Source organism: Lucilia sericata, unplaced genomic scaffold, assembly GCF_015586225.1.
Source record: "Lucilia sericata isolate MDLA Ls3-8-SP2 unplaced genomic scaffold, ASM1558622v1 Contig000954F_arrow, whole genome shotgun sequence".
NCBI classification, from domain to species: domain Eukaryota; kingdom Metazoa; phylum Arthropoda; class Insecta; order Diptera; family Calliphoridae; genus Lucilia; species Lucilia sericata.
Window position 1 is genome coordinate 110,444 of NW_023994938.1, and position 22,967 is coordinate 133,410.

At 30.9% G+C, this 22,967-nt stretch overlaps 7 protein-coding genes across 11 annotated transcripts; 3 read left to right on the forward strand and 4 right to left on the reverse strand.

Annotated features, from left to right (window-relative positions):
* Positions 1–159: 159 nt before the first annotated feature.
* On the reverse strand, positions 160–1,374 carry LOC119609278. Its single transcript, XM_037963999.1, has 4 exons — positions 1,252–1,374; positions 977–1,193; positions 706–918; positions 160–636 (listed from the first exon to the last, which is right to left on the reverse strand). Exons 1-4 carry the CDS (start codon positions 1,252–1,254, stop codon positions 377–379), a joined length of 693 nt encoding a protein of 230 aa, XP_037819927.1. The 5' UTR covers positions 1,255–1,374; the 3' UTR covers positions 160–376.
* An 885-nt stretch (positions 1,375–2,259) lies between these two features.
* On the forward strand, positions 2,260–4,103 carry LOC119609265 (acyl-CoA-binding protein). The gene is made up of 4 exons (XM_037963981.1): positions 2,260–2,384; positions 2,660–2,716; positions 2,887–3,001; positions 3,831–4,103. Exons 2-4 carry the CDS (start codon positions 2,702–2,704, stop codon positions 3,971–3,973), a joined length of 273 nt encoding a protein of 90 aa, XP_037819909.1. The 5' UTR covers positions 2,260–2,384; positions 2,660–2,701; the 3' UTR covers positions 3,974–4,103.
* On the reverse strand, positions 3,813–10,079 carry LOC119609259 (rabenosyn-5). The gene is made up of 5 exons (XM_037963976.1): positions 10,011–10,079; positions 9,269–9,926; positions 8,778–8,925; positions 4,720–5,357; positions 3,813–4,638 (listed from the first exon to the last, which is right to left on the reverse strand). Exons 2-5 carry the CDS (start codon positions 9,755–9,757, stop codon positions 4,360–4,362), a joined length of 1,554 nt encoding a protein of 517 aa, XP_037819904.1. The 5' UTR covers positions 9,758–9,926; positions 10,011–10,079; the 3' UTR covers positions 3,813–4,359.
* LOC119609261 (zinc transporter ZIP9) lies at positions 5,511–7,423 on the reverse strand. Its single transcript, XM_037963978.1, has one exon. The coding sequence runs from the start codon at positions 6,979–6,981 to the stop codon at positions 6,055–6,057; it is 927 nt and encodes a 308-aa protein (XP_037819906.1). The 5' UTR covers positions 6,982–7,423; the 3' UTR covers positions 5,511–6,054.
* Positions 10,069–19,043, forward strand: LOC119609258 (UPF0518 protein GG24907). Of its 5 annotated transcripts, none has more exons than XM_037963973.1 (7): positions 10,069–10,274; positions 11,918–13,228; positions 13,294–13,690; positions 14,670–15,723; positions 15,786–16,280; positions 16,647–16,685; positions 18,234–19,043. In XM_037963973.1, exons 2-7 carry the CDS (start codon positions 12,525–12,527, stop codon positions 18,818–18,820), a joined length of 3,276 nt encoding a protein of 1,091 aa, XP_037819901.1. In that variant the 5' UTR covers positions 10,069–10,274; positions 11,918–12,524; the 3' UTR covers positions 18,821–19,043. The 5 variants fall into 5 exon arrangements, with proteins under 5 accessions (XP_037819901.1, XP_037819903.1, XP_037819899.1 ...); XM_037963971.1 differs by having other exon boundaries at positions 10,078–10,378; XM_037963974.1 differs by having other exon boundaries at positions 10,078–10,378; positions 14,694–15,723.
* A 491-nt stretch (positions 19,044–19,534) lies between these two features.
* On the reverse strand, positions 19,535–21,532 carry LOC119609260 (tether containing UBX domain for GLUT4). Its single transcript, XM_037963977.1, has 5 exons — positions 20,925–21,532; positions 20,496–20,853; positions 20,080–20,434; positions 19,832–20,018; positions 19,535–19,766 (listed from the first exon to the last, which is right to left on the reverse strand). The coding sequence occupies exons 1-5, from the start codon at positions 21,425–21,427 to the stop codon at positions 19,664–19,666; spliced, it is 1,506 nt and encodes a 501-aa protein (XP_037819905.1). The 5' UTR covers positions 21,428–21,532; the 3' UTR covers positions 19,535–19,663.
* Positions 21,533–21,791: 259 nt separating this feature from the next.
* Positions 21,792–22,966, forward strand: LOC119609262 (protein-L-isoaspartate(D-aspartate) O-methyltransferase-like). Its single transcript, XM_037963979.1, has 5 exons — positions 21,792–21,985; positions 22,046–22,182; positions 22,257–22,497; positions 22,556–22,719; positions 22,792–22,966. Exons 1-5 carry the CDS (start codon positions 21,853–21,855, stop codon positions 22,876–22,878), a joined length of 762 nt encoding a protein of 253 aa, XP_037819907.1. The 5' UTR covers positions 21,792–21,852; the 3' UTR covers positions 22,879–22,966.
* The last annotated feature ends 1 nt before the right edge of the window (position 22,967 follows it).

Below are 22,967 nucleotides of genomic sequence, written 5' to 3' on the forward strand. Positions count from 1 at the left end.
TCTTAACATGAATCAAGCTTTCATTTTCAGTTGGAACAACAGTACCTTATTTTTTCCCATACAAATGGCGCCACATTAATTTACATATGTAAATATAAACTAATTTGGCCGGTCGAAATACAGTTTTTAAATTTTAAATTTAAGCATTTTTTAATGATATTTACATCTGTGCGATTTGATATTTATTATTTTAAATACAATTAAGACCTCAACTAAAGTACTGAATTTCGAATACTAAAAGTTATAATGGCTGAATATTCAATTAATATAGGATTAAATAACATCGATAATAAATAGAATAATATATTGAATGTCCATCACAAAAAAATGGCAAAACTTTGTGTTAAATATTTCAAAAATTTGTGTTTTCTCCAACTTAATCAATAACATTTTCATCTTGTGAAGTTCGATTACAATTTCTGGGTGATGTTGCCGTCTGCGTAGTGAAATTTCGATCATTCCTTTGCATTACATTTCTTAAATTTGTGCGTTGAGTTTCTGTGCTTCCATACATGTCATAGACCTGTGAAACTCCTAAATATGTTGTAATACCAACAAGAGCAAAAAATATTAAGACTATTCCCACAGCTCCTAACAGGCCCAGCATTATCATGGTTAAGATGGTTAAAAGAGTTCCTAGAAGGGAAAACACATTAGAATATTACGATTTTCTGATATTTTGATTATTAATAATAGCAAACTCACCTTCTAATACTAAAAATCCCGTAAAGGTCATAACAATTGTTGATAAGGCAAATGCCATAAACAGTAAAACTGGCAATGAAGCCACCAAGCCAGCCGCTACTAAACAAATTGCCAGATGAGGATGCTGTACACACCATTGTGCAAAACGATCAAATATTTGATAACCTCCCAAATCGACCATGATTAAGTGGAACAACCATTTTATTTGGTAGCCTGTACATTATTATTGACATTTATAAATAGCCAAAAAAAATTTGGAAGGATAACTTACATAGTTTTTGAGAGACATCCATTAACATTTTCAATAAAATCTCCTGACAATCTTCTGGTTTTGGGTTAGGGTCCGTATTTGACTTTGTACGATTTTGCCTTTGCGCATCATCTTTGTTGGATTTTATATGTTGTTTGCTGTTCTCTTCGGTTACATTTATATCTCCTCCCTCGTCATCTGATGAACTGGCTGAGTTGACCTCATCGTTTAATATGATCTTTGGATTATTCCAATATTATAATGATTTAAGGCAAAACATAAAATTGATAATTTACCATTTTATCCGTTTATTTATGTTTTTAATAAGACGAAAATCACGAAAAAAAAAATATTTACAAATTCATATCAATTTATTATTGTTATACTTTGTTTCAATGCGTTGTTGTTTTTATTGTAGCAAGGCGAATTTATACAAAATAAAGGCGTTTAACAGCTGATAGTTTTCAGTTTATGCTTTTATATGCCAAAACTGTCAAACTTTATATTGAAAAAATGTTTCTAAAACTAATGCTGTCAAAATACATACATAAAAAGTGCAATGTATTTGTCACTACTGTCATCTTATTAACGTCTTCTTGGCAAAGCATCTTCTCCGTAGAGTAGCCAGACTTCTTACATAAGCAAATGAAAGCTTGTACAAACATAATTACCGTTATTCATTAACAAAATACATAAAGATGTTTCATATTCAAAATCAACAAATTCGATTGATAAAAAACGGAGATATGAGCAAAATTCAGAAGCAACTCATGAAAATATTAAGCTATATATTGATTTTGGGATAAAATTATACTTGAATATATTTTCTATATATACAAATTCTGCGAAATATTTTTCGGAACGGCCCATAATTGTTTATAGCTTCCATATAAAGTCCACGTAGTAAAATTACTTAATCGTAAATAACTCATGAATTGGTATTAATATTGGGATTAAATTCTACACCAATATGTTTTGTATATATTTTTCCAGATCGGTCCATAATTTGTATCAAAATTTATAAAATGTAAATTTCTACAAATAATCGTCGTGTTATAAAAAATTAGCATATAAGTGAAGGGTATTTAAGATTCAGCATAGCCGAATATAGCACTCTATCTTATGTATATTGGAAATATGATAAAATAAACTATCTCGCTGAATTAGCATTACTAGTTATAAGACAATTGAATCAGGTGGTATCATTCATTTATTTTAGAAAAGCCTACTGTCAATCCTACTTGTGTTTGTTGTACACCAATAACAAAACTAATAGGAGAATTTGACAGATCTAAGCTCTTTTACAAAAACAAAATGACTGTATTTTCCTTTCCCTGGCAAACTAGTACCATCTTGTTTAAGGAATATTTTCCAATTAGTAAAATAAAACAACCGGCTAATTTTCACACAGTTATTAACTATTCAACTGGTAAGAGCAAAAAGCGGAAAATACTTCTCGTATTTACATAATAATCTAAAATTCCACCCTCCCTCCTTACAATCATTATTAAATTTGTGTGTAAGTGGAAAACTTTAAAGGAGAGGGAGTGGCTTTAGCAAGTGGCGTGACCCCTAAAGAACATTGTATATGTACATTAATGCATATTTTCTTGTGTGTACACGACTTCTTAATAATTAAACTTTATCCAAAAATTGATTTTATTATAAATTGAAGAATAATATATATTTTTATTTCATTTACAGATTTAATACGCACAAAGTTAGTTAGATTTTTGTACTATAACCATGGCCACTCAAGAGGTAAATAAAATACAGTGTACCTAATTTGTTTAGATTATAAATAAATTTATGTTTAATTCTTATCATATTGTACTTTGTACTATTTAAGTTAAATTTTCTTTAAAATTACACGTGTTAAGTTTTTATCTTTGGGTAATCTTATAATCTTTATTTTACTTTTATTCCCATAGGAATTCAACAAAGCCGCTGAAGATGTAAAAAATTTGAACTCTACACCCGCCGATAATGATTTATTAGAATTATACAGTTTGTATAAGCAAGCTACCGTAGGCGATTGTAATACTGGTATGTACATATCCAAGTTTTGTTTAAGTATCTAGATAGATTTGTATAAATGTAGCTGGTAGATTTTAAATGCGTTACGAATGATAGGACATTCTCCCAGTATTCTTAAATATGTCCATTAATAATGGAGATATGACCAAAATTCCGAAACAATCCATGAAAATATTACGCATTTTTCTCATTCTTGATTAGTTTTTTTAGAAACTATAGCTCCTAGTTCAAAAACAATCCTTAGATTATATACTAGACTATAGAGACTAGAGTATATGGACTAGACTATAGTCTAGATCATGATACACCCATATTATTGTTTTATGGTCTAGACTCTAGACTATAGATTATACTATAGACTAGATTACTGCATTATAGAGTAGACTATTGACTAGACTATAGACTAGTCTATAAACCATTGCTTAGCATGTGGACCATTTACAAAAAAAAACTGAAAATCTTATAAAGGACCTTTTTATCATTTGGTTCAGTTCAGTAAACATTTTTGTAGGGATCCTACGATCGCTACAAACTAAAATTTTCCCTCTATATGGAACTTATAAGAGATTATCAATTAAAATTATGTATTTTTATTAAGCGAGATTATCATGTCATTAACATCTACGAGAAACAACATTGTTACATGTATTATTATTGCCCGCTATCAATAAATTGATAACGAACAAAATTTAATATATACTTAATTGATTGCGTTAAATGTATGTACAGGGTGGTTGTATAAAAACTGTTATTTTAAAAGCAAAATTTAAATTAATATTGTTATTATGTGTGTGAAGTAATTTTTATTAAACAAAATTATTATTCATTAACTTTTTAGATAAACCTGGATTTTTGGACTTCAAAGGAAAGGCCAAATGGGAAGCATGGAATAATCGTAAGGGTATGTCAACTGCCGATGCTACTAACGCTTACGTAGAAAAAGTTAAAGCTTTAGTCGCCTCCGTTGGTCTTAAGGCCTAAAAAGCTGATAAATTATTGTTTACAACGAATATTTTGCAACAAGAGTCCAGTTTTATTTTTTATTAAATTATATTAATTTTAGCATTTATTACAAAAAAAAAAAAAAAAAAGAAATAAATGATCAAATAAATACACATTAGAGTAAATTTATAAACATGCAATAAAAATTGCACATTTTCATTAAGGTATAAAATAAAGTAAATACCTTTTTTTAATGTTTTGAAAAAATAAAGAAATGTGAAATATTAATGTTTTTTTTAAATTTTCGCAAGTATTTTTGTAGGTGTGATTATTTGGTATACAAATTGTTGTATACACACAGTTTTTGTGACTTGTGAGTGTTAAATGGGGGAATGTGTGTGGCAAAAGAGAAATTCAAATATAATTTATTTAGTATCTAGGTTCGCTGTTTGTTCATTATTTTGCGTTGTAGCAGTATTATTATGCTTAACACTTAAAGCTCTTTGGCGTTGGTAAAATTCTTTTTGCAATTCTCTTAAATTAATTTCTAATGTCTCGACAACATCAAAGTTCATATCCTGTCTGGCTTGCTTTATATAACCTTTGATTATATTTATTTGCTCCACTAAAGGATCATCACTTTGCACTAGGCCAGCTGTACTGATTTGATGAGCAGTCCAGTTATCCAAAGAACGTAAATCGGACTAAAATTAAATAAAGAAAAAAATAAATTAATTAAAAGATATACATACATACACATGTTTAAAAATGTAGTTAAAACTTGCCCCTTGCGCATAATCGCCACTTTTTAAACTTGTACTTTCTGAACTGGAGGCAGCTGCCAAACCATATCTTTCATATGCCTCCATAGCTTGTCTGCGTTCTGTGGCTATACGTAATTCTGCTTCCATACGCTTACGTTCTTGTATCTTACGTATTTCCTCCTCCTTTGGCAGAGGTGGCAGTGAAAGCATTTTTTCTTTTATCAATTGTATACAAGATAAACGTATGGCCTTCTTTAGACTCTCCTCTCGAGTGCCCGGTTCACAAGATATGGCCAAAATACGCTTACTAAGTACATCTATCGCTTCGGCAACTTGTCCAATTTTACCACGCAGCGCACTGGCATCGTTTAAAGTAAATATGGACTCTCCCTCATAGAGACTGGCTATGATTTTCAAATACATTTCTATGTCGGGCATAACATTTTTACGCAATTTCTGTATATCTGCATAAATGTGTGTTATGGGTGGACGACATGTACGACTTTCGTGCATTTCCTGTCGTGTTTCTAAAAGCCATAGACAGTGATCACAGGAACGTATACCACTTTGTTGGGGATTAGAGGAACTGGTGGCATTCTTTTCATCTGCGGTTTGTTTAAGAGGTTCACTGTGTGTCATTGTAAGACTGGCTAATTCCACTAAAAAACATTCAAAGGATATTTTAATTTAAAAAAAAAAAAAAAAAAAATTTTATATAAACATTTGTTTAATAAAGAGGTTTTCATGGTTTAAATTATTTATCGTTTTAAATTTCTTACGATTTGTTTCACCAAAAACTCCATTTTTTTAAATTTTTCCTCACAAATAAAATTTTTATTTAACGTTCTATAAATTAAGCGCTTTTTTATACATTAAATGTAAAACTTTTATTTTGATCATGATTTCGTATGTCATAGCATCATATATTTATGTTTCTTTATAAATCTTAATATATGTATATTAGGGTGATCCCAAAATGGAAGTTGCTGATATTCTTGCCGAGAACAAAATTTAGTTCATTCTAAAATGCAATATCATTTTTTTGTCTTGACGTCAATATAAGGTTTTTATGATTCTTTCTGTATTTCTATATATCTTTATACACGTAATTTCTTAAGCTTTTCATTGATATATAACACTTTATGATTACATTGGATTATCGAAAAAAGGACCCTTTAATCCTAGAGAAATTTTAACTTTGAAACCCAGACCCATTGTCTGCGTATAAGCTCATTCATAAAGCTCACCCAAACACAACAGTTTGAGTTATTTAAACGTTCAATTCTATTTTGGGAACACCCTGCTTTGTATATAGTGTATATATTTACAAATAATTTATTATACTAGATTTTTTTATTAATGATGATGGCCAAATGTTATCACTAATGGTAATAATGCGCCAAATATCATTATAATAAGTTCACTGCAGCTCAAACCGTTTGATGGGACGATTTGTGTTGGCAGGTCGGCATTCTCTTCAAGCAGACGATATTGGGAAGAATGCGATGAGGCATGAGAATGTCCACCTTGTGTTAATTCGGGTAAAACATGAACTGTTGCTACATATAAAAAGGTGCCCGCCGAAAAGAGCATAGCTATGCCAGTGGCATTGACAGAATTTAAGGTTTCCTTTTGTTCTTGTCCAATGCCAAAGTAGGTGAGTAGCGTTAAGAGAGGGGCCGATAAAGAGAATATTGCTAAATGTTTGCGTATCTGTTGTCGTTCGATTTTTTCATGCAGCAAAAAACTGACTAGTCCAAAAGCGGCTGGTGCTTTATGCAGCATAATTGCTAGGAACACTATCATTTCGACGTCTTTGTGACTGGTAGTGGCAGCTGCCCCCAAAGCCACACCATCAGCAGCAGCATGTACCACCAAACCCAAGGTCGCTGTTATGTTTTTATCGCTGGGAGATGATTCTTTTTGTCGTTTTTGTGATATTTGATCCACCAGCATCATAAAGACAAAACCCAATACTAACGACAAACCAATAGTGCGAGAATGATCCTTTTCCTCGTCGTGCGAATGTAAAGTAGGTGCTTCTGCTGTATTGGCGGTAGTTTTAGTTAACATTGGTGTTTCCACTTCTGTGTATAGAGATCTTATGCCTTCAGGTATAATAACAGTTAAGGCTGTGCCTACTAATAGGCCCGCTCCCAGGACAGTAACTAGTTTGAGCTTTTTCTCACTTAACTTCATTACTAGTGGTATACTGCCTGCCATATATGAACCCACTAACATCACTATTACTAGCATAACTAACATAAATGTTTCCTCTGTCATTTTGGCTTTTTTAGATGTTTCTGTTCTGTGGGGTTGTATTATTAACTCCAGCTGAAGATTTATTATATTTTTAGTAGATATTTACATCCGTTAGTTAGTTTTTCTCATTTGGGAGATTCTTGTTATACTTTCTTTTGGCTAACTGGTATATTTTATCAATTTTGTTGTTGTTTTTTTGCCACGTTATCTTTTGTTTTCTCGTCAGATTTTTATTGTACAAATTATTTTGTATACATAGTTATTTCTGTAGCTATATGATTACAGAATTTATTTCAACTATTTACTAATGGATAGTCGGCGTTTAATATTTTATAAAAACTTAACAAATTAAAACATTTTTCTTTTCATTTTTGTTATTTTAAACAAATTGTGTGTAGTTTTTTCTTTTCTTTTACTATTTTCTTTTTTTTTTTTTTGTTGTTTTGGTTACTCCTATTTTATTTCTGAACGGTTGATTATTTTTGTAGTAGATAAAAAAAGTACTTTAATAACAAACTGAAATGCAACTGAATCTTTTGGAATAACGGTAAAAGAAAAAAATTGTTTTTAAAAACAGTAAATAACAAGTCAGACTTCAATATTCGTCTATGTCGAATCTTAAATACCCTTTGCATAGTTTTTTATTAACATGTCGAATATTTACATAGAAATTAACATTTTATAAATTTTGATAGCTTAAATAATTAACAATATTATTATGGAAACTATGACCAATTATTTATTTATTCATTACTGTAATATAAAAGCCTCATTAGGCCAATTAAACTATATTACAAAGATAGAAAATGCCTAAATATCAATTAAACAAAATTGCTTATACCTAAAAAAAAAATCTCAAATAATTACAAGCCCTGGATCCCAAGCGAAAAAGGTAGGTGATAAATCAAAAGTTAAAGAACTCGATCCCAATGAATTACATAATAGAACTTATCACAATGAAAGGAAAGTGTAGATATACAAACTGTCCACACTAATGGTAAGAAGAATTGGTAAGAATTGATAACAGTTTCGGAAGGCAAAATTGGAATGGGAAAACAGGAGCAGTTCAAGTTGCAAATAGTTCCAACACCGGACAATTCTCACTAAAAACTACTTTTCAAAGAAAGAATTATTAATTATGGGTCGGTCCGGTAAAAATTTCGCTGAATAATTTTTGTATGTACACAACATATTCGTGATTAATTTTGGCCCGATATGTTTGTTAATAAATCATGATCGTTGAATTCATTTTTGTAAGTGGACCTTATTACGATTTCTATTACCATTCGATATATGTATGTATGTGCAAAATTTTGTGGTGATACCGATATTTTAGAGGGATTTATAAACAATAAATCCTCTTTACGAGAATATACAAAATTAGATGTGAGCTATATGAAATTTTGAATCGATTTGAATAATTTTTTGCCATTTTAATCGTACAACGAAAGAAAAAACTTATGATAAAGTTTAATACATATATATGTTCATGGGTTGTTTCGGAATTTTGCTCATATCACGGATTTTAAATAGCTAACTTCTCGAATGAATTGTTGAAGAACAATATATTATGGCTAAATATAGTTTAGAAATAGACTACTGATATTTGAATACTCCCTCCTATACAAATATAAAATATTTCCGTTTAAAACAATTTTCACTGAGTTAACAATTATCTTTGGTCGAATAGGTATGAGTCATATTGTATGACACTGTTCGTTCGAAAAAATTATTTTTTTTTAGTTCTGATCATTATGTCTTCCATGTTAATAATATTTAGGAAATAATAATTTAATATATATATTTTCTATACTTACATGCCGTATCAAGAGGTAAAAATTTAGAACAATCATGGCACATTATACTGCCACACAAACGACAATGATGTTGGCGTCTGGCAATGTGAAAACTTTTGGCACAATTTGGACACAATTTAACAGAGCTGCCATCCAGCCAAGGAACAATCTAAATTAAGGTTTAATATATTTCAATAAGTTTTTAAATTTATATGTAGGTTTTTAGTTTACATATGCCCTAAAATAATAGGAAAATCAAAAATTGGAATAAAAATAATGATTTAACGATATATGTTCATTAGGGGAGCCTAATTTTAATTTAAGTTTTCTAAATTAAAACGGGGCTGTCCTAATGTAAAAACATACGTGTAAATACTCTCAGAAATATATTCATATTTGCTGAATATACAACTTTATGAGGTTGTTCAGATATGTAAATTGTAAAAGTTACAATGGAATGACAAACTTTTTAAATATTTTATCTTAAAATTTGACTAATCGAAAAAGCTTACATTTTGTTCATGTTGTTTTCGCAATACTGCATCCGAAGGCATATCCTTTAAGAGTTTGTGTAGTCTTATAATCAATTTATTTGTTTCACTCGCATAACGTTCCAAGCGAGGATTTCTTATAGATTGAAAATACTCTGTGAGCGACTGTTCCACACCGACCTCCTGATGATCCATGAAATTGAAAACATTCATGCGCGAACGAGCATTGCTGGTTTCACGTATGTTAGGCTCACCTCCACTGCGGGAATTGGATATGGTGGCATTTTTCTCTAAGTTACGTGACAAGTCAAAATTGATTTTCTTCTTAGCTTTGCTAAAAATGTCCTTAAACAATGTCCGAAGATCGTCATCTTCAGCATGAGCTTTGTCGAAATGGTCGGTAAGAAATTCGAGGGATTTTAAATCCTCACGACAGATGGGACAAATAAAACCTTCAAGTATAGCACCATCGATATCGCTTTCATCAGGTTCACCAAATGGATTTGACATAATTGTTAGATTTTATAAGAAATTAAATACTTAAACAATAAATCCACCTCCTTTTAACTACTGCAACTACTTTTATTCCACTTTGCTTTGTATTATTTTTTCATATACAGCTGATTTTGGCATATTCTTTTGTGGTGTATTATTTGCTGTTAACTGCCTCTAGATGGCGCTTCGAAACAAGCAAAACAAAATAAAAAACACTTGTTTGTTATAACATATCTGTTTTTGTTTTTAGTTGGAAATGTCAAATTACCTGTCAATCTTGTTATTGTGAATTTATTTATTTTATATCGTCATTACTTTCTTTTCTGTGTGTTATTCTCTGTTAAAATTTTTTGCAATGCAAATTTTATTAAAATAAATCATTTATAAAATGTGAAATTATTAAAAACGTATAAATTAGTTGACATACTACAAGTGCATTATAAAAATTTTCAATTATTTATTAACTAAAAGTGAAAAAATCAATGTTTATATTGTAATTTGTGGGCTGCGGAAGTACAACTACTACAACAACGTAATACATATTTTTTAACTACATAAAGACGTTGTGTGTGTGTGTGTTTTATTTAATAAACTGTATTTAAGAAACAACTTTATAAATTGAAATAATAGTAAAAGGTAAGAGGGGTAGAGTGGCTACAAACAAATAATTAATTTTTAGAATCAATTTCTTTTCAAATTGTATTATTCAACTTATTTATATTTATCGAATTTGTCGATTAATTCGAAGGAGTGTGTTGTAATATACAAGCTTTTTTAACAAAATTGGTGACAAATATTTTGCGTTTTTTTGTTGTATTTTTTGTATTAATACAAAATTAATTTGTCACAAGGCCAAAGGTGTTGAATTTTGTTGGTATAGTTTTTTATTTATAGTTTTAAATTATTGTACATTGCAAGTGCTTCTACAAAGAGTGTTGTTTAATAGTTTCGTTCGTTTTTTTGTTGTTTTTTTTGCCAGCCTACCTGGCCGCCAGCTGAGTTGAGAAGTAGTAAGTACTTCTGTGCAAAGGTAACACCAATTGCTAGATAGATAAACATACAGGTGCTTTGTGTTTTTGTTTATTAGAAACATTAAGAAGTCTATATCCAACAGCATCTGTTTTTTATCTGTTTGGTGGTTTTATTTGTTTTCTGTGAGGTTGTGAAGCATCGAAGCATTGAAGTCAAACTCATAAACAATTCAACCGCTAACTCTAGCCAGGCAGCCAGCCAACTAGTCTGACTATTTCTCTCTTATTAACACTAAAATGTTTCAACATCGCACAGAGTTTCTTAAACTTCTCAAATTTGAGGATATTCGCAAACAATTAGTTATAATTAACATTTCAATAAAACAACGAATACCAAAAATTTATCTGCCAACTGTTAACTGACCATTAAGCTTAAAAATATTCATACCTATTAAATATTTTATTATTACAGAACGAACATTTTTTGAAAAGGTTATTTTTGTTTCATACTTTTTCAAGATAAGATGTTCACTGAACTTTATATTTTTGCTTCACCAGTTGTTTGACATTTCATTTATAAATTTACATATTTAAGTAATATTAAGCGCAACGAATCTTAAATTATATTAAAAAATAATTAATTTAGTATAAACAATTTTTATCTTTTTGTATTCTTAAAAATTTGCCATTTAAATTTTACGTTTGTGAATATCTGCAATATTTATATCAAATCAGGTAGTACCTATATTAAAACATACATTCAAAAATTTTGTGGGATTTTCCATTTGCTTTTACTGTGCAGTTATTTACTATGTAGTAGTTGTTAATTATTTTGATTTGATTTTATTTTTATTCCAACATTTTGCTTTATTTATAAACTTTTATATTTGTATAGCTGTGTTAGTATCTCTAGCATTTTATACGTTTGTTTGTTAGTTTTTTGTTTGATGCGAGAAATAAGACAAATATTGCAACATCCAGCACACACAATAAATTATAACCGTAGCAGTTGCACACGTTGGAACTTAACACTAAAGTTTTGTAAACAGAATACATACATTGTGGTATTGGCAAAACAATGGAATTGTTAAAGAATATAAAAAACTCTTTCCTAGGTGCATTAAAATTTCAAATATTAATCGTCAACTTTAATAATTATTTAACAAGCTTTATAAACATAACAAATTTTCTTATCATTTTTTAGAAACGCTTAAAATTTGCATCACGTCATCATTATCATCGCACACTACAAATAAAATAATTAAAATAAAAGTACGTATATTTATATAAAAAAAAGCGAAACAAAAACATCGAACAAAATAAATAAAATAAAAATAAAAATAAAAAATTATAAGGCAAACAAACACCACAGTCAATTATAAATATTACGTCCCCCCATTTTACAATGAAACGTCGCCTAAAACTTGTGATGATGATAAACTAAAATAAGCAGCACAATATACATAAATGTACATTTAGTTAACACACATACGAATACGTTACGGTACGAGTCCGAGTCCAAATACGATTATGCAGTACATATAAAGACCATAGAGAAGAGAATCAAAATATACAATAATAATTCTATCTAGATACAAACATACATATAAATAATATACTTTATACATTTACATTTTGTATGTTATATGTTAATATCCAACCATTTGTGAATATAACATAGTTTTCATTGTTATTGTTAGCGTTAAACAAATAGTGGACGATAGCAAAAAAAAGAAAGAGAAGATATTTGCCAAGCAAATCAAAACATAAAAACACAAACAAAAATTAAACTCAACAACATTTTGTAAAATATGAGTTGGTTACGTTCAAGTCCTTTAAGGCAAAGTCTAACACGTACTCACAGTAATGGCTCCGCTGCAGGAAGTTCATTTTTCACCACATCCAGCAGTTCCGGTTCAACACAACATCCTGTTTTAAGACAACGTCCCATAGATACTGCAACTGATTGTGATCCGCGTGCCTGTTATGATAGTTTTTGTAAACACTGGCAGCAAGCCTACGAAATTATCCAAAGAGCCGATGGTCCAAATCGTACCCCATCACATGATGATGTTTTGGCGGTTGTGTCACATTTGGATTTTATGGTTACTCTTTTATTGGTGGAATTACATCACTGTAATAAAGTTGCCTTACCCGACTCATCAAATGCACCACCAGCACCTTGTTTGGAATATATGTTAAGTGAAAATCTATTAGATAAATTATATGAATGGGGCTGTATGACGGGACGTTATGCTAATGCGGTGCGTTTGGAGCAGCTGAAACTGTATGAACTATTGGTTAGTCATTCCAGGCATCAGCTGTTGTGTCACGAACCATTTTTGAGGCCTTTATTGAAAATATTGGCTTCAAGTCAAGGTGAAATATTTCCGCCAGATCTCGAAAAACGTTTGGTCATACTATTGAATCAACTTTGTGTAGTTCTAATGCAAAATGTTCATCTTTTGGATTTGTTTTTCTTTACGTCGGCTCAAGAAACACAAAGTCCCAGCAAGTGAGTAGAAAATTTTACTTTTAAAAATGGAATAAATACTAATATATAATTTTTTCCAATTACAGCTTTATAATATTTTCTCTACTCATACCGTATGTTCACCGTGAAGGCAGTTTGGGTCATCAGGCCAGAGATGCTCTCTTACTTTGTATGGCTTTATCACAAAAAAACTCCAATATCGGTACTTATATAGCACAATATTCGTCCATGTGTCCGTTATTGGTTACTGGCCTCGGTGGCCTCTATTCACGTCTACCCAATTCCATTGAAATCAATTCAATTGATTGGCATCGTATAACGCCCGATGATGTTACCGAAATACCCGAATTAACATTATTTATGAATGCTTTGGAATTTTGTAATGCCGTAGTACAGGTGGCTCATGAAATGATTAAAAATCAATTGCTTGATTTTATGTATCAGGGATTTATTGTACCCGTTTTGGGTCCGGCATTATTACAGGTATGTTAATGAGGGGGCACAAGACAAAAAAAAAAAAATGGCACATGTACTCTTAAGGAACACACTAAGTAAAAGTTTCTTATTTGCTTTGTACGTTTGTGTCCCTTTATACGTCTATTTGTATGTATGTTTAAAAAAAATTGTCTTCGATTTTTATGTGGTGTTGGTTTTTTGAAAGATTTTTTGCTTTCTATGTAATTATTATATGATAATTTATTAAAAATGAAAAAAATTATAAATGTTGTTTTGTCAAAGCATTATTAATATACAAAATGAGTAGAATAAAGTGTTTAATATGTGGTAGAAACTTCTATTTAAAATCACTAGTAAATTGTTATTAAAATTAAAACTTTATGAAATGACCATTTAATAATATATGCATAAAGTAGGTGTCTTTCTAAGACGACCCTGCTTTGTTCGTCCCTCTGACTTTTAGTTAATCTATCAGTTCTTTTTTCCCTAAACATTCATTGTCGTATAGTAAAAATGTTCTAGATCAAAAGTTCGTTTGAAAAGTTTTGAACAGAAATCGGTACTCCGATTTACCACTTTTTCGCTAAAACAGAAAATATTTAAAAGTTTAAGTTTATTATATTTATTGTTATGATTTAGAGATTGTTTTAACAGCTTTAAAGCTTTTTCTAACAAAACTTCGAATTTCCAAAAAAAAAAAACTTAAGAAATCTCATAATCGAAACAAAAAATTCTAGACAATATTTGTTTTCCTGTTAAAAAGAAACTAATTAATGATAATAAGTGTTTTATATGTTTATTGACTGACAACACATAGTATGTACTTTTTTTTATACACTGTCCTTTAACCGCCTGGTATTTGTGTTAAATCTCTCTCTAATATGCTGTTTAACAAATCTATCTATTCGTATAACTTTCCGTCTACTATTCGTAAGTTCAGTTGTAAAACCACACCAATTGTTAAGTAAAAAAAATCGAAACAATTTTTTTCTGGAAATATTCACAGACATTGAAAGGCAAACATTTCCAGACAAATGTGGATTCTCAAATTTCGGCCATGTCCTACTTGGATTTAATATTGCGCTCAGTGACCGAACCAGAACTAATGAAATTATTTGTGAAATTTCTCTTGGATGTGGAAAAGTTTGATGGTGAACGTATATTGGACACATTGGTGGAACGTTTAAGTTCACAAGATCCCAATTTATGTATGGTTACAATGGCGTTATTCGATACCCTATTGGGTTTACATTGTGAAGATTTAATGTTGGAACTATTATTGAAATATCTACTGCCGGGTAAACATGTACCCATATCTTATCGTCACAAAATCAACAAAATTGATCCTTATACAAACGCCGCCGAATTCTTTTTGGATCTAACGCCCGAAGTAATGAAAAGAGCTAGAGAGTTGACAAAACATAAACATGTAGGCGATACAGCACATCACACACACCCTACCATGCCGTCGCCCACATCAACATTGAGTAAAACTATTGGAGCCAATTGGAATTACTATGGTTTGCATACCGGTGATAGTTTATATGCCAATTATCATGCATATCTATTCGAAGCTCATTTTCGTATAGTGCAATGTTTGACGGCTTGTTCAACTTGGTCCCACGATTATAAATATCAAAAATGGCCTCGTAAATCGGGCAAAGGAAATAATCAAACTTTGGAAATGGTTAAACAGTTTTTCAATGAATTCAATAGCAGTCCTTTGTTGGAGCAATCAAATCTAATTTCCTCAAGCACAACATTCTATGATGATAAAAAACAATTCGATAGTTTGCAATCTATAGGGGAATCCAGTGGCTATGAGTCATTTAAATGGAGACCGGCAGATGAGGAAACAGCTGCAGATGAGCTACCACACTCGACCAATGTATCCGTCAGTATGGGTGATATTGATTTAGATTCCAGCAGTAGCAGCCACAAACAAAACACCATGTTATCGAAGAAAGAGTCCTGGAGAATGTCAAAGAATCGCCATGAATTACATTTAACAGATTTGGACTTTTCTGAAGATCTATTTGCCCAGGGGACCGTATCATTGGGTAAGTGTAATAAAATTAAAAAGTGATAATAAAATAATTTGTATTAATTTTTTCTGTTTAAGGTCCCTTTTTAAATGCGGTTTGTAGCAAATTACAAACATTTACCAGTAATACTCTTTATGTGAATCTACATCTTACGGGGCTTATAACACGTTTGGCCTGGTACCCCTTACCTTTGATACACTCTATACTCTTGCGTCCCGATATTGTTGTCACCTCAGACACTCCCTCATTTCATCAGGTATTACGTATTCTCAAACAACAGATTGATGCTGAACTACCAGTGGTTGAAGATTCTCTAGAAATAATCGATGTGGCCCGTTCATATCTTATAGATCGTGAATTTCGTTTGATTAATGCCCGCAAAGCATCGGAAAATTCTCCCTTACATGTAGCCAAAGTTATGACAACGCAACATTCTACATATGCCGCCATATCGGCCTCATCGCCGGTACAGGTGACACCTTCGTCGTCGTATGATCCCTTCAAACGTAACGACACGAAAAGAATGAGTATTAGCAAATCCATAACTAGTATGTTTAGCCGCAAGTCAAATGGTAAGTTAAATATTTTCTTTTTTATTGTTTTTATTATGTTTTTAATTTTTATGATTACATTTAATACATTAACTTGATTTTAAACCACTATTCATTTTGTTTAATATTGTTTGGGAATTACTTAAGGTGATATTATTTTAAATTATTAAATTTGGGTTTAAATGGGGGCTTTATTTATGTATGTTTTTCTATATTTCCATTACAACATTAAATCACACATACACATTCAAACAATTTATTAGCCATTACAGAAAACCTAATAAAAAACAAAATTTCTTGAACAGAAAAATTACCATATTTATCATGTTTTAATATATTTTGATTTTTGTTTTTATTTTTTATTTTTTTCTTACGATATTTCCTTAGCTACATCTGGCTTATCACAAATTTATGCATTCTTCACCGGTAAATATTTCACTTTACTTGGTATCATTTGTTTTGTTAGTTTGTTTTGATCAAAATTCGTAGTTATTAGTAGAATAAATTTATATACATATTTCATAATTATTATCTATAGTTAATTGTAGTTGTAGTTTATTATTACAATTTGGAAATTTATTCATTTGATTTTGCTGCTTACTTTTATTTGTATATGTATATATTTATGTAATTTTGAGTAGATTAGAGATAATTGCTTTAAGATATTAGTTTGCTTTTTTGTGTAAATATGTAGTTATCTCAGTCTTATTTGAAAATAGATTTGACAAAAGATCTATTTGCAAATAATTTATTCATTCTGTCTTCAAATTTTTATACCCTATACGACTATAGTGGGGAGGGTATTATTCGTTTCTACCTGATGTTTGTAACACATAAAAATATTTGTCCTGCAACGACCTTAAAGTATACCAATCGGCTCAGAATCACTTTCTGAGTCGATTTAGTCCGTCTGTGTAAACCATGTGCGTACGCTACAGATCGCAATTTTCAAGATAATTTGAAGAAATTTGGCACATTGCTCTTCTTTTGACCCAAGGACGAACTCTTTTGTAAAAATTACACAGCCCAACTAAATTTGTAAAAAAGTCGAAACGCAGAGAGTTAACGGATTTAGCAGCGTTAAATCCGAACCTGATTTCCTCCATCACATCAGGTTTTTTAAATATAGTGTTCTGAAATCTTAAAAAAAACATTTTTTAACATATTTGACTACTTATCCGTATTAATATTATGTGAAGATTCAGTCAAAAATCAATTACTGGACCCATTGTGTATATTATTATTACTAGATTGTCTTAAATAAACCATCACCATTCAAAGCTGTTTAATCAATTAATCAAGACAGGACGACAAAAATTGAAAAAAAAGTCAAAACCCTGAGATCAAGGATTAAGCTGCGCTGAATACGAATCTAATCTTAGAATTTCTCGACCACAGCTGGAATTCGAGATATGTATCGTGTCCTGAAGTTTGAAAAAAGCAACTTTTGGCCCTTTTTGAGACTTAAATTAATAAAATGTTGTATGCCACCTGAAAATTCAAACAGCTGACATATCTTCTTTTATCTTCAAGATTTCATCACCTAAAGCTTAAAAACTCATGGTTATCGTTATATTCATGGTATTTATACCATACACTACAACGTTTTTAAAACTTCAGGTCACTGTAATTCCAGATCTGATGAAGAAATTCTTTCCTTTAGATTAATATTATTTGGTCTCTGGGTTAAAAAATTGTCGGCCTGTGTTAGTTAACTATTTCTGTAAAACTTTTGTCGTAAAAAATACTAAAATACTGTAGTCTTACAAACATACCTACTTTTATTATTAATAACTTTTAATATAATTAAACATATTTTTAGAAAATAATAGCATGTCAAGATTAATTAATTAATTAATTTAATTGTTTAACAGCTTCCTTTATTTATCTTAAAATGTTTTACTGTCTATAAGAAACATGTGAAAAATTCTTTTGAAATCAAATAATATTAAATTATGCTATTCCATATTATAGGAGGGTCGTCTACATCACCATTTGCGGTTGGATCAAATGCTGCGGCTGGCACTTCTTCAACATCTTCTTCTTTAAATAATCAAAATCAAGCATCGAATTCAGTAAATAGTTCTATTACAAGAGAGACTAGTTTAACCAATCTACCGCCTTCAGGAGCAAAATCCTCGGCATCAACTTCCTCCTCTATAACGGCGGCAACAAATGAACGCACAAACGAACGTAGTGGCAGTGTTAGCAGTAACACTACCGTGCAATCGAACAATTCATCAACGGCAACAGCTACAACATCGTATCACAATTTTCCACAACATAGCAGCATAAACTCCTCTCTAAGTGATAGGGCCAGTTCAACATCGACTTTAACCGCCTCATCTACCCTGGGAAATGCATATTTGGTGGGTAGTGGTAATGGCTCCGAACCGGCTTCCCTAGATTCGATATCATCAACAATGGGAGCAATTACCAGTGGTGGCACCGAACGCACCAGAGATTTAGCCTTATGTGCTGTCTTATTAGATGAATGGTTAAAGGAGTTAGCCGCTATAGCTCAAGAGCAAAGTGTTGTTATGCTTGATAAGGATTACTGACATTGTTGTCATGGTTTGGTTGTGGATCAATTCAACAACTACTCTATGCCAATTAATTGTACATGTTTTTGATATCGTTTTAAGAGAAAAGTTTAAATATTCATATTTAGCTTTTTAAAGATATAACAATTATTCAGTAAGTTTTGTTTATCAATTTGTATATTTGTTTTCGATTCTTTTGGAAAACGTAATTGTATTAATAAATAAATCTATAAAAGAGCAATATATTTATTTACATATTTACATATGTATTATTGGCAAATATTGTTAACTTTTTACATATTTTTTACATGATTTGCTATCTTGATTTCAAATTGTACACAAGAGTAATTTAGAAAGTTATGTGTGTATAACTTTTAAACAATTATGTACAACAATTTTGTAGGCTTTATTAAGCGGATTTTTTTTTGTGAAATATTTTATACAACAAAAACTTGTTTGCATGATTTCCAATTAAAATTAAGAAAACATCATGTTATTCCAAACAAAAAGAAAAAGAGTTTTATTTATTAAATTGATTGAGATAATGGCAAAACACCAACAATTTTCCCTTTTTCGATTCCTAATGAAAAGCTATTAAAATGCACTGTAACAATATAACTTTTGAATCCAAATTCAGTCTTTCTCTTGAATGACTTTTGCAAAAGTAGAAAAACTGATGAAAAATCTAAAATTGAAAAATTACCCAAAGAATTTTAATAAAAAATACAATAATTTTATGTAATTATTCCTCTTATTTCCAAAAGTTCATAAATATTTTTAATATTAAATCATGTTACTTTTATGATGACACTTCTCTATTGAGGACCTTAAATGCTTTTAAAGAATTTTAATGAATAGTGTTTATTTATTATTTAATTCATCATTTCTAGGCCGCTTTGGTATGGCACCAGTGGAGGGACTTGGAACTTCAGAGACATTTTGATTATGCGTATGTTTGTGTTGTCTGAAAAGAAAAACAAAGTTATTTCATTCAAAATAAACCATAAGATAACTCATCTAAAACTTTACCTAAGTTTGCTAGCTGCATAAAAAGCTCCTTCTGCCGGTGTTAATTTATTAAGAAATTCTGAATTTATAAATTTATCTGTCTTATCGTTTTCATCTTCCAGCGAAAAATGTACTAAAGCATTTGGTACAAAATCCAATTCTAACAGGGTTTTATCCAAATCTAATTTAGTTTTAGGTGGTATGGTAACTGCATAATAATATAAGTTAAATTCTTGCCAAAAAAACGTTAAATTTTTAAATAAACCTACACAAATAAAACGGTTTTTCCGCATTCTCTAAATAAGTTCTAGTGAATTCTTTAACATCTGAGATTTTATCGATTGGTTTGAACATCCCTTGTAAAACATGGCGATCAGGAAATTGTATTCTTATAACACAATTTTTATATTGAGCAATTTTTCTAAGCATGGTATTATTATCGTCCAATTCACGGAGTTTTTCGGTAAGCAATGGTGCATCTTCATTGCCGGCGGCTATTTTTTTAAGATCACGCAAAACCAATTTCAAGTCATTGACCGTTAAATCATAAAATGAGTCGGGTAAATCTTCTATTTGATTTTGTGCCGAGTCTAGGGAATAAATTAAGGCATTGCGTTCTCCCAGCTGTACGAAATAGAGTAAAATATTATTTCAAATTTAAATATTTGAGTTATAATTTATATACTATATGATATTCGGGTTCAATTTCTGGTTCTAAATTTTCATTTTCATCCACCTCCATTTTCATTTCAGATGTACGCATCGAACGTCCTGGTGCTGAGCCCCAGTCATATTTAGGTTTTTCTGGTTCTAAATTTTCTACTTTTATATCAGTATTACTGCCGGCTGCTTCTTTGTTTTCAGTCTTCGGTTCACTTGTTTCGTTTGCTGAAGCCTTTTTAAGGGATTGTACCAAGTCTTTGGTTATGGCAAAACCACTACCACCTGGCACTATACTCTTTGAAGTTTTGGGTTTGTCATCATCAGTGTTAGAAGTTGTTGCCACAACTTTAGGTGCAGGAGGTTTATAAACCATGGCTTGTCTAAATTTAAGGAAAACAAGAAAGCGTATAATGGCCTAAGTTTAAAAGTTATTGACAAATGTTTAACAAACGTTTTTAATTCTTCCGGCTGTTTGTCCAGCAAACGCAGTAAGGCTCTTCCCTCCATTATACCCAACGATTTCAGCGATGTTTTGGCTAATAGTTCTTCTCCCAATATCTCCTGACGCATATAAAGCACTACTGGACTAGCGAACTTGTGCAATTCAACTTCTCCTATCACTTCTTTCAGAACGTGCCACAAATTATCATCGGGCAAAAATTGTGCCTGTTTACGTGATCCATCTTCAGTTTGCACACATATATCCACTGCCATAGCCACTCGTTTTTTATCTGTTTGGTACATTTCTAATAGGCAATTGTTGGGCAAACCACTAAAGCGAAACATTTGCGATAGGGACACCTCCTTATTGTGATGCTTCAAACAGTATTCATCGCTGGAAAAACCATGTTTTTTGCAAGCTTCCTCCAATATTTGCAATATTGTAGTGTTCGGAGTAACTTTAACATTTTGTCTTCTGCCGTTGGGTGTTAGAACGGTAACTTTAGATTCCATTATTGTAATAATTCCGTTTTCACTTTTTTAATGAATCAAATTGCATCCAAGTGAAGTGTTGAAATGAAAAAAAAACAAATGTCATGGCAGAGTCGTAAAAGAGCACATTCTTTCTTCAATTATAAATTTGTTGTCGGCAGGCAAATTTTTTTCAAAGAGAAGCCAATAATACAAAAAATATATTTTCAAACAAGGTATATTAATTATATATAATTAATATATCTTGTTTCCAAACACATTAATATTTTTTTGTTTACGAGATTTGGTGCAACGTCTTGTTATGGTTGTTGTTTTTTACTTATTATTTTTTGCCGAAGTAATACCTTTCTACTGCTGTTTTATATCAACCATGTATTTTAAAACGTCAGATATGTTTACATGGAATTGTTTGTAAACAAAACCAGCTGGAATCTAAATTGCGAATTATGAGTTTTTGCAAAAAATATTTATTTACCAATAAACTAGCGCCTCGTAATCTCAAATTTTTTCAAAGATTTCGCAAAATGACTTGGAGGTCAGTAGGTGTGGATAATGCTGATCTTATAGAGAAATTAAAAGGTAAATATCTATAACGTCATGGTTATATAAAGATGAACAACATATGAAATTGTTTAACAGAATGTGGAATTGTGGCGACTGAAAGTGTAGCTGCCGCCATGACCGATACGGATCGTAAATATTATGCACCTAGTAATCCGTATATGGATGCACCGCAAGGTATAGGCTATGGTGTTACTATTAGTGCACCACATATGGTAAATATTAATATACATATGTACAAATATTTAAAAATTATAAAAAATAACGTTTTTTTTAATGATAATGGCAGCACGCTTTCGCTTTGGAATATTTAAGGGATCATTTGAGACCCGGTTGTCATGTTTTAGATGTGGGTTCGGGTTCTGGTTATTTAACAGCTTGCTTTTATCGCTACATGCAGGCTCAAGGAGAAAATAGTAACACTAAAGTAGTGGGCATAGAACATCAACCAGAATTGGTTATTCTTAGCAGGAAAAATTTGAATAATGATGATGCCCAAATGCTCAAATCAGAAAAACTCATTATAGTGGGTAAGTATTTATTTCTCAACTAAATGTGTCAGGGATACTTTAAAGTTTGTGTATGTAGAGGGTGATGGAAGAAAAGGCTGTCCAGAATACGCTCCATATAATGCTATACATGTAGGTGCTGCAGCTCCAGAAAAGCCATTAGTTTTAATACAACAATTGGCTAAAGGTGGACGTTTAATTGTACCTGTTGGCCCAGAGCTTGGACAACAATACATGATGCAGGTGATACCTTTTTTAGATTTAAATATACATAAGTTCTATAGTTATTTACATACATACGTTTCTTTATAACAGTACGATAAAGATAAGGATGGCAAGGTGAGTGAGACGCGTTTGGTGGGCGTAATGTATGTTCCTTTAACTGATTTGAGACGTAATTAAACCATATAAATATACATATATTTCTATAAATAACATTAAATGTGAAGTGAAAAAACTAAATAAATATTTTATTTATTAAAAAACAAAAG